The 12,046-nt window shown below is 37.0% G+C and overlaps 1 protein-coding gene across 1 annotated transcript in view; it reads right to left on the bottom strand.

Annotated features, from left to right (window-relative positions):
• Positions 1–12,046, bottom strand: part of MAN2A1 (mannosidase alpha class 2A member 1) — a 163,746-nt gene that overhangs the window by 126,403 nt on the left and 25,297 nt on the right. The window contains exons 2-3 of the mRNA XM_058538311.1: positions 9,684–9,938; positions 7,231–7,375 (exon numbers count right to left, since the gene is read on the bottom strand). Of these exons, the coding sequence (XP_058394294.1) occupies positions 7,231–7,375; positions 9,684–9,938 (400 nt within the window). The remainder of the gene's footprint in view (positions 1–7,230; positions 7,376–9,683; positions 9,939–12,046) is intronic.

Below are 12,046 nucleotides of genomic sequence, written 5' to 3'. Positions count from 1 at the left end.
ATTCTTAGATTAGTCATCACCTGAATAGAGAGAAAAGGTGGTAGCTCCAAATAGAGGGCAGAGCATATGGGAAAGACACTAAGCCATGAAGGTCTGTCTCCATTTCGGGGAGCCGGAGGCAGCTGGGTACGGCTGCACTGCAGCTTCCACGGTGGGCGATGGTGAGACATAAAAATAGAAGTGGGGATCAGATCACTGAAAACCTTCTCAACAATTCTTGCTTCTTACAGAAAACTTAGCAGGAAGGAAGTTAAGGTTTTCTAATCTGTGCTTTCAAAAATAAATGTACTGTGAGTGTAAAGGATAGACTAACAAGCTAAAGTAGAAGAGAAACAGGAAATGATGTTGCTGCGGTAATTCTGCTAAAAAATGGGGACAGATTGCAGTGGAAATAGACAGAGGGAAATAACAAGGAGGCAAAATGAAGAGAACTTAGTAACTTGACTAAAGTTCCCAGGAGAGAGCAGAGGGAGGGTCAAAGATGAAGATGAGGTTTTAGTCTTTGGAAACCTATAAACCTGCTGATTCCTCTAAATGCTTTTGAACTCAGGTTTCCAAAATAACCTAATCTTTTCTCCAGGTGATTCAATGTCATCTAATAGTTTTCAAAGCATATCAGCTTCACTTCCATTAAGCTGTTCGAGATACAGCACTTTTTCAACCCATGTAAGATGTTGTCACCAGAAATTCTATCCCACATCACTTGCATTACTGTTAGGACAGTGGCGTTTTGTTCATCCTGCAGCTGTAGAATGTCCAACTGTGACCCCTTACTCTACTCCTTTTCTAAGTGACCTTTAAAACACCTGCATACCTTGATACCTGAAACCTGCAAATGTAAGAGCAACCCGCAAAACCATTTCTAAATCTAAAGTTATTCCCCTCCCTTATTAAGGATTTCACCCATGAGCATCTACTCGCACCAAATGAAGATACTCAGGCCTAATATGTCTCCCCCAAACAGAGCTTGGTGGTTTGAAATAAAGAAAAGTGTCTATACTGTGAGAGACATTGTTAGAAATAAAAGAAAAAGTGACTTCCTTTCAGGGGTTACTCTTAGGATACATGAGGAGGCTACTTAGCCTTACGATCAGGCAAATACTGGGCAAATCATCGAAGTTTCTAGAAGAAACCATTTTAAAAGCTGGAAAATAATGCTTCTAAATCACTTTCTAATTGTAAAATATGTAGCAATGAAGAGAACCACTCACCATCTCATGTACTAACGTAGCATATAAGAACAAAGACATCTATTTTAATAAGGACAGACGAGAAGAAAAAAAGGAAACTGCAGTGAGGTGTCTACTTTTGCAAAATAGTTAAAAAAAATGTTTTATATGATCAATAATACTAAAGTAGATGACAGGTGGCTTGGAAACGCTTAAAAGACTTTCCTCCTATATGCTCTGCCCGTGGTTTCAGAAGCATTACCTGCAAGAGGCAATATTAACTAATGGTTACAAGTCCCAACTCCAGAGCCAGACAGCTTGGGTTCAAACCCAGCCCTATTTGGGCACATGACTTATCTTCTCTTCTGCCTCGGTTTTCTCATCTGTGAAATGGGGGTAACAACAGGACTTTTGTCTTAAAGTTGCTGAGAGCAGTAAAGGATTTAATATAGTAAAGTATCTAAAACCCTAGAACCATTCCTGGAAAATGGTCAATTCCCATAAGCACTAGTATAACCAGGGCACTGGTGAGCTCTGAAGCACCCAGGCTTCATAGATAGACAAAAGTAACCAAAATAGGGGAACCAGAAGATGTTTAATGATCGCCTCCATCTCTTAGGAGCTACTCGACATATGCGTTCCTAAGGAATGCAGTCCAGTCAGAGCCCAATCTGATTTTTTTTCCCTCTAAAAAGGAATCTCAATACACTAACTCTAGAGATCTCTTAAAAAGACAATTCTGAAGAGCCATATAAATATTTATGTTATAAATACTTAACTCAAATGCCACCATTTTCTTAACAACTAAGATTGCCAGATAAAATACAGGATGCCAAGTTAAATTTGAATTTCCAATAAATAATGAACGTTTACTATAAGTGTATCCCATATGATATTTGAGACACATATATACTAAAAATTTATTCATTGTTTATCGGAAATTTAAATTTAACTGAGCAACCTGTTTTGTTTTGTTTTTCAGCTAAATCTGGCAACCCTATTAACAACCCAAAGTTCAGATAAATGTGCTGATGCCCATAAAGCAAGAAAAGAAAGAAATCTTTTTAACTAAATAAAGTATCTTAAGAGGCAGTATGGTAAATGGAAAGAACATGGATCTTAGAATCAGGCAAATCTGAGCTTCAATTCATTATCTTCTGCTTATTTACAACTGACTGACCTCGAACAAATTACTATACCTACCTTAGCGTCACTGCACTCACCTGGTAAAGGGGTTTAATTTATCACTTTTCAGGGTTGAAGAACGAATTACATGAAGTAACACATACCTGACACTCCCCTGATGCAGGACAGGCAATGAACGCCAGTTCTCAGTTCTTCCTCACACTATCAGCTTCGGAAACTCAAATTTCCCATCAGAGTAGCCAAAACCAAAGAACTCACTTTAACCCACAACAACTAAACAGAACAAAGTACTTCCCAAACTGCGCCCGCACACAGACCTCTCCCCCTCCTGACCATCTCATTCCACTCGGCAGGTGCCTCTGGGAGTCAGGGTTCTAAGGCCCCACTGCCCTCCACCTGCATGGGCGTTATCCCACCACAGCTGACCAGAGCTGCTCTCTTCTGACTGGGCTTAACAATATCTGAACAGAAAAGCTTTGAAATAACATTACACTGTGATTTCCTCGCATGTTTTTGTTCCTTTTCACAAACTTTTTAAGAATAAGGATACATAAACTCATTTCAAATTATTATATAATACTAAACACAAAAATCTGTTCTCTTAATTTAAAAAAAAAAAAGCTGAAAAATCCTAATCACTCATTTCAGTCAATAAAAATTCTTCAAAAGAACTGCAAATGCACAAAAGAAAATTATCTTCCAGTGTGATTCTTGGGCCCTAGGTCTTCCTTCGATTTTGGAGTCATACCACAAGGGGGATTATTTTCTAATGTTCGTTTTACAAACTGCTTAACTAACACTATGCTGTCCGACTTTCCATTTAGTATACCTTATCTTCTTCATACACACTGTGATTTCTTTGAAGGAAAATTAACTCAATATTTCAGCAGTTTAACTAGTGGGAAGCAAAGAATTAAGATTGTAGATACAAAGGTGCTATAATTGTGTTTTGATCAGCTTATTAAATATAACATGAACATGTATCAATCAACTAACATTTAATTTCATGGTCTATGATTCAAAAGTTTTCAAAAGCATAACAGTACAAAGTTATCAGCATTTACTTAACGATTCCTTTCTAATTTTGTTTTAACTCATGGAAACCATATAAACTATCATATGACAATTGTTACATGTCATTATGGACTGGAAGAACATATAATTAGGAATTTTATTAAAATACAAACATAATTTGAAATTTATCTTTCTTGTGAGATATTACCAACTCAGTCCAAAAAGAAACATATCTCATATATAAAAACACAGCAACATAATTCTTTAAGCTAGGGGACTTAAATACAAGAATACAGGAAATACAGGAATACAGGAATTAAGTATTGAAATATTTCTATTTCAAATATTTTGGAGACAAAACTCCACTGATGAAACAAACTATTGAGCTAAAGTTTGTTTTAAATTGTTGCTGCAGAAAATGCAAACAAATCTCTATAAATCTCATTTAGAAAGTAAATTGCCGGGCCAGCCCCGTGGCTTAGTGGTTAAGTGCGCGCGCTCTGCTGCTGGCGGCCCGGGGTTCGGATCCCGGGTGCGCACCTACGCACTGCTTCTCTGGCCATGCTGAGGCCGCGTCCCACCTACAGCAACTAGAAGGATGTGCAGCTATGACATACAACTATCTACTGGGGCTTTGCGGGGGGGGGGGGGGGGGGGGGGACAGAAAGTAAATTGCCTAATTGCACATTCATTTAGGAGTATTACACAAAGATTTCCCATTACAGAGTCACATTTTGACTTGTATGTGAAAATACTTATCTCTTTTCCTCCTTTGAAAGAGTGGTTTTTCATGATCTGAATGATTCCATTTTTCACAGAATAATTTAGTTTATCTAAATTCTACTTTTGTTAAGCAGCAGTGAAAATTATTAGGAAAAGTCAGCGAATTCTTTTCTCTAGCATTTTGCTTGGTAGCAAAAATTGCTTTAGTTTTAAAAGGTCTGTTTCTGACCATTATTTTTTCCTCACGTGGAGAAGGGCCTGAGGGTAAGGGTCATTAACATCTTTTACTAAGACAAAAAGATTCAACTGCGGTTGCTAGGATACCAACACACAGATTCATTTATTGCAGTCCGAACAGTTATTAGGGATGTCGCCTCTCAGAACAACATACTAACTGCAGCAGGAACCGTAAGGCAAACAAATTCTAAAAGGCAGAGGCAATCCCTGCCCTTGAAGAGCTTAATATCATCTATTGTTGGTATTTAAAATGACAAAATGCATTTTTAAATAAGATATTTCTTGAAGGAACAGAAATAAGTAGACAACAGGAAAGAGGAAGTATAGGCCAAGGTCAAATGTTTCTTCTGAGTCTGCAGAGTCAGATTCATTCACTCATTAACGTACTTCACTGAACCACGAGTCTGTACTATGTGCTGGTTACTGTTCGAGGCATTAGCAACCGTGTGGTTAAGAAGACAAAATAAGGCTGCATTGAGCTAACATTCTAGTGAGGAGACCAAGCAAAAGTGTCATAAATATTTATATCTGTGTCGATGTGTGTGTGTACTGTGTGAGAAAGCTGTGGAGGGGCATGAAGACAGGTCAGAGAAGGCCTTACATTATATTTATCGATTACTGTATGCCAAGAGTTGGGGTAGGCAATGAGGATCGAGTTTAACAGGAGATACATGTTCTCTACTATTTGAGTTTACTTGAGTGGGAGATCCAGGCATACTAACAGGGAAGTATTCTGGTGCCACTTACTACCTGTGTAACCTTGGCAAGTTGGTTAACACCTTCATCATGAATAGTGGTACTAACCTTCAAGGGTTATTGTGAGCATTAGATGTTTAAAACATTTGGCACACTGCCTGGTAAACTACAAATGTTATTATTACAGTTAAGTGCCTGTGTTATAGAATAACAAGGAATGAGATTGGTGGAAATTGAGGATGGCAGAAAAGGGGAAAGGATAATAAAGGTCTTCAAAAAATCAAAAAGGGAGGAGAGAAGGGTTCACGTGAGGACCTGTAAAACATACTGCAAAGTGTATTTAAAAACCTAAAAGGAATACTATACAATGGAACCACATCACACACCCAATTAAATGACAAGAATTAAACCACACGATTGGCAGAGAAAAGAGGAGAGAATAATTCAAATACCACAAGTGGCTCCGACACTATTTCACTCAACGAAGGAATATTTCAGAGTGAATGAGATTTATGGAAGAAGATATCTGCAGTCCTACATGCAGACTCAGATCCCACATGTGAAGTGTGAGCACCTCACCTCATTGAGTGCGAGTCTACACATAAATAAAATACGTGTTTTTCACACGCATCCCCTAAAATGCAAATGCACTATTTAATCTGGTGCTCAAGTGAATAAATAGCAAAAGGAATTTTGATTAGATGTGATTTTCATCACCATTTGCACTTTATAACTAACTCTCGCTTAAGATGCTACTCCATCTATATGATCTCCATTTTACAGATACACAAAAAAACGGGCCCAAGGACACCTGGGCAGCATACAGCAGAGCCAGGACATCTGCCTCATTCTGCCTGGCTCCAAATCCCTGCAGTCTTTCCGGAATGCCCAGCCATCCCCAAGTTTGGGTTTGAAGAGATAGGCTAAGATTAAGGAGGAAGATGATGCAAAACATAAGAGGAAAAGTGAGAGACTAGTAAGTATTTGTAGGAAAAGAAAAAGACGTTAAGACTCAAGAGAGGGAAACCAAGTCAGAAATTGATGTGTAGTAACTGCTCATCACTAACTTGCAGGGCAATATTGATTTCACATATTTTATACCTCTGTGCATACTAAATATTGAAGTATTCTGGAAATTCAAACATTTCAGCATGCAAGCTCTATCTCCCAGACTACCTCTCATACATAAAAGCAGCACGCGCACACATACACACAAAACTTCACCAAATCATGTGTCCAGACAAAGTAACAAGTTCTACCGTCTTAGAAATAGAAAGAAAGGAATACATGCCAATAAACTAGTGGGAAAGAATATAAATAGGATATAATCGAGTGTTGGGAGTAAAGAAAAAAACCTTCAAAGTACTAGGTGAGTAATGGTGCCTCTGATAGTAATGATGAAATTGAGAAACTGAGAAAAATAACAAATAGAAGCGTAAGTCCTTCAAAAGAAGTCTTTGGAAGTACATTCCAAAAAAAATCCTGCAACTAAATTCACTGGGCATTTACTATGTTCCCAATATAATAACAAGTATACAGATTGCCAAAATTATAATGGGAAATATGATTCAATTTCCCCTTACCATGGGGGAAAAACATCTCTGGCCCCAATAAATAACAAAAGTCATCATATGAAATAACACTAACGACAATGATAGCAGTTACTTTTGGGCCATGCACCATGCCTTTCCATTTCACCCTATGAAGTAGATACCTTATCCCAATTCTACCAGGGAAAAAACTTAGTCTCAGACTAAGTAACTTCCCTAAAGTTCTCTAATACTGATGGAGTTGGGACTCACACCCAAGTCTGACGGACACCAAGGCTCTTAACCACTTTATATTGCTTCTCCATTTTAAAGATTCAACCTTTCCCATGGGCACTGGGTCTTTTTTAATGTAGAGTTTATGGACACAAAATAATTCTTCCATGCAATATTTTACAAGAAGTAACTAAAATGAACGATCAGTACCTTAAATGCATGCAACTTTTCATCCCCAAAAGCTAAGACCTTCTTGTGTTTATTATTATTTCATATTGCACAAGTACTATTCTTGAATGGAACATAAATTGATAAAATGAGAACTCAAAATATAATGACATATAAAAGGAATATGTAATTGTTAAAAGTCAGAGAATAATGTCTCAAAAATTTCAGAAGTGGGCTCTACCAGACTCTTATGAAAATACTCTGTGCCTACAGGGGCTTAATAATCTCTAGTTTTTTTGAAATGCAAATTTTACCTGGGTCATTATGGGAATGAGGCACCACAAAGACTTGAAGGGGCTTAGTGTCCCATTCATTAAATTTATAGGTAATGTCAAATCCTTGCTTCCAAACTCCACCATCTGGATTGTCAAAAGGAATTAGACTATAAACATCCAACATCTAAAAATATAAAAGACAAAAAAAAGAGTAAGTTTAACCATGTATAACCATTATTAATTTAAACTGTTTGAAAATATTTGCTCAAAGCTACTCATTGCTGTACTCTGCATATATATTTCACAAGATAAAACTATTTCTGTAGGCATTAACTGAAGAGTTTAAAGCAGAAATCATTTAATCACCATTCAAAGGCTTAAAACGCTACTTGTGTTATGTAACTATCCTGATAATCCCCTCCCCCATCTGCTTCTCATAAAAAATAATTTCATTCAATTCCTTCTTCCCCTGCTTTACTTCCAATACAATTTAATAGAAATTGATGGGAACTGAACAGCAAACAAAAAAATTTCTGACGGAATTTGATTATGACCAAATATATCAGCATTTTCAAACAGTACTATAAATTATTTTTTACTTTATTTGAGTTATATTTATTTTATAATCAATCTCATATATTTTAAAATCTGTATCTGAATGGAAATGCATCTACAGCTATTCTTTCATTTAGCATATGTTACATTTACCTTTTTTATTCTAAGAATAAAACTACAACAGGGTCAATTAGGCTTAATCATTTAAAAATGGAAGAATTTTTTTTAAATTGAGATTTAGCTTTTAAGTGTTCAAATGTTTCTAAGTTTCCAATGCAGTGTTCCTTCTAGATAATAATCTGTTTGGACACAAAAGAAAAAACATTGCCCAAAAAGAAGGAAAACACTTTTATTCTTCATACTCTTTATAATACCAAGTATGAAAAAGAACACCACCGCCCTTTGGTAAAATTTAAATTATGTAAAAATTACATCCTAATTACTGTATAAATGGGTTATAAAAAAATTTTTTAAGATATCAAGCAAATTATATACAAGTGAATCCAAAGTATTTTAAGGCAATAACGTATCTCTGAATTTGGAATTTATGACTTTAATAAATAATAAAATCAAACATTCTCAAGGATGAGTCAAGAAATCCTTGGGAACCAGCCGGACAGGAGGATGTGTCTGCAGTCTCCGCTATTCCTTCCAAATCTTTCTTTGCCCCTGCAACTCTCCCAGCACCCTGCCGCCTCACTCTGCCTACCTTCCATGGTTGCTCTGCTACGTCTCTCTGTCCAGCACAGATTCAGACAAAAAAAAAGTTTTGTCATGCCCCTTTACAAAATACCTAATTAAAACCTAAACAAAGCCAAGCCTCACAGAAACAGCTATCCTTTCAAAGCAAAAGACTGATCCTACCTGAACCTGGCCACACACTAGCTGATGAGGTTACAGGCACAAGGCCAGGCCAGCTCCACTGTCCCAAGCTTCCGACTTGGCCTGTGAGACATAGCCTCCAGATCATATCATGTTCTCTGTCCCCAGGAGTTAGTGAAAACTTCTACTCTGAAGCGAAGCCAACATTTTACCCAACTTTAAAATATTCACCCCTTGGGGTCCTCTCACCAAGTTCCAGTTTCTGGTCTAAAGTACAAGGTTAAACACAGCTCTCTACTAATTTGCAGAACAGAGCAAATATAAGTGACATACCCTAAATTTAAGAAAGGGAGAAGTCCTTTCTGCCCTAGTTGTCAACTCCACTACTCTCTAGAATAGTGCTATCCAAGAGAAATATAATACAAGCCAAATACATAAATTTTCTAATAATATGAAATAGGTTAAATTAATTTTAATGATACATTTTATTTAACCCAATATATTCAAAATATTACCATCTCAAAATGTAATCAATATAAAAATGAATAAGATATTTCACATTCTTTTTTCATACTAAGTTGTCAACGCTTTGTGTGTATATTACACTTAGAGCACATCTCTATTCAAACTAGCCACATTTCAAGTGCTTAGTAGCTACATGTGGACAGTGGCTTCCATACTGGACAGCACAGCTCTAGAATATTTCTCTTCCTTCTCGTAAAGGGATATTCAGCAAAAAGAATAAAACCCCACACTGTGTGAAACCTATAATGTATACAGATGTATAATAAGAGTAGAGCTTTTCTTGTAATCTCCAAAGAAAGGTAAGAAAATCTCTTTGGCCAAATTTAAACCTTATAGAAAATAAGACCTAAGAAGCATACAAGAAAGATCATATTCACAAAGTATAAAATAATAAGAAAAATTGGGAGAAACACAGAATTGTGGAATTTTATCACTAAAAAAGAACACTAATGATCATGTGACTAATCAAATCACTTTAAAAAACAGAAACTAGGATCCAGAGAGTTTAAGTGATTTGCTAAGTTAGAACAGATACCAGATCAAAAAACCACCACCATCACCCAGTAATTATTAACAAACGTATACACTACCTGCACTTCTGACTTCTGACTTCCACTTTGTGAAGCAAACAGACAGTCTTCAGGGTTGACTTCAAGGGACAGTTTTGACGGCAGAAGAGGTGAGCCAGCACCTTGGCCGAAACTGTCTTTTGAACTTTTCGGACCATCCTCCACAGACTCACTCAAATTGATGACAGAGTCTCTAATATTTGAGATGATCTCATTATTCTCAGCCAGCAAACGCTCCAAATGGTCTATTTTTTCTTGCAACATTGAGAGTTGGCCCTACAATAAAAAAGAAAAAGGCAGCTATATGAAACTCTAATATAGCTCTGCTGAGGCACACACATTTTTTTTTTTAAATTATGTGCCTGCCCAAGAGGGCAGCCACTCACCCTTCACTTTCCACTTTTATAAGTGGGATCACAGAAAGCATGAACAGCTGGCAGGGTTGAAACACCAATTTACAGCAGAAAATCTTCTCCATGGCTGCAACCTTTGTCTAATCATATTTTAAAATGTGCAACAGAAGGACCAAAAATATTTGGGGATATATTTCCTATTATCCCAAACCCAGACCTAAAATGATCTTTGAGTCTCTAAAATCACTAAATACAACAGCATATTATATTCAGGTATGAAATTTTAAATTTAAGTATAAGTGATTCTAGTTATTTATAACAGTCAAAAAGTATGAACCTGAAAAAGATCATTTCATCTTAATTGGTAGTAGTAGTGGACAATCCTAAATAAGAACTCTCACTTATAGAAAAATCAATTAGCCAACTCTTAATTGGACATATGCATGAAAAAGACTGGCTGAACATCTTCCAAGTAACCACACTGTGAAGTCATTTAGACTGCTTCTAATATACTGTGTGACTTAGGTCTTTTAACTGATCCTCACGTTAAGAGGCTTGCCATCTCTATAACATAAACCTTGTTATATAGAATAACACCTCAGTTTATGAGAGCAAGAACAATCTTTGTCTTGTTCACTCCTATACCCCAGGTTCCAAATACATACTAGATACTTAATATATTTGTCAAATAGCCCTCATATTTCTGGAACTCAACAGTAACTCTTTAGTGAACACCCACTGTTCCAGGCATAATGCTACACGCTGGGAAGGCAGATATGCATAAGATATGGCTTCCTGTCTGAACATACAAGGTGACATTTTAACTAGCAATAGCCTACTCCTATGCCCCAAGAAGTCCACATTAAGGTTAATAAAATAATTATATGCATAGTGAAAAAATAAGTCTGGACAACCAGAAACAAAAATTCTATTACCAGTAAATAATAGGAAGACAAAAAGGAGGAAGGGAAAAGAGAAAACACCTAAATGTCCAAAAGTAAATAACTGGTCAAATGGTATAGCTAATATCATGGAACCATTTTCAGTCACTGAAAATTCAGAAATATAAAATTTTTAAAAATAGAAATATATGAGAAGGTACTTTCAGGAGCTACAGTGGAGAAAAAGCAGTACAAAAATAGTTTGTAGAAGAAAAAAATAGTATGTTTGACATGATCCCTTTTTGAAAAAAACACATATGGAAGGCCATAATTGAGATAGTCAAGACTGGTTATGGGTATTCATATTCTTTAGTTTGTTATGAATAGTTGCTGATTTTGTAATGAGGAGGCCGAGAGAAACAAGGATCTTACTCCCAGGTTACTGACCAGGTCAACAAAGGGAGGGGACAAGTCAACAGACTGCTATCTACCAAGAGAAGGCCATTTCAGCAAACTATGTGAAAACTGACAGAAGTATGAAGGGACTAGGGAAGATATTTTAGAATAAGAAAAAAAGTAGCCAAAATTAGAAGCAAATCACCAGCAAATTATCTTGGGAGGTGTGGGGAGAGACAACTCTGGGGATGAATACCCAAAGCCCTGTTGGAGAGAAGAGGAGTACAAGATGGCCATGTAGCTCCTCAGACCCAAAAGATGCTCCCACAGGCCTCTCTACTTAGACACATGTGACAGAAATAGCCCCCTGCATGTCAAAACTGTAGTCCTTTAAGGCAACTGGCACCTCTAGAATGGCGAGGCATGTCTCCACAGGGCAGAACTCTGAAGCCTATTCATCAGCATATACAGACACAGGAAGTGCAAGGTTTTAGCACAGAACTCACCCTGCAAGACAAGCCCCATTTCCTCCAGCGAAAAGCAAGAGAGAGAATATGGATCAGTTCACAACTAGAAATGGCAAAGCAACAGAAAGTGATGGATCAGTGCAAAACTAGTTCAGGGTTCAAAGAGAAGCTAAGTGAACCCAGAGATTCCCGGTCAGCAAAGCTGTTGAGCAGTATGACAGTACAAACCCTTCTTTATAAGCACACATCGACGTTGGCTGAGTGGTTCTCAGCAGAAAGACCAAAGG

The sequence above is a fragment of the Diceros bicornis genome, chromosome 1 (genome assembly GCF_020826845.1).
Source record: "Diceros bicornis minor isolate mBicDic1 chromosome 1, mDicBic1.mat.cur, whole genome shotgun sequence".
Classification (NCBI taxonomy): domain Eukaryota; kingdom Metazoa; phylum Chordata; class Mammalia; order Perissodactyla; family Rhinocerotidae; genus Diceros; species Diceros bicornis.
Note: the sequence above shows the minus strand (reverse complement) of the source record. Positions and strands in the feature narration are given on the sequence as shown.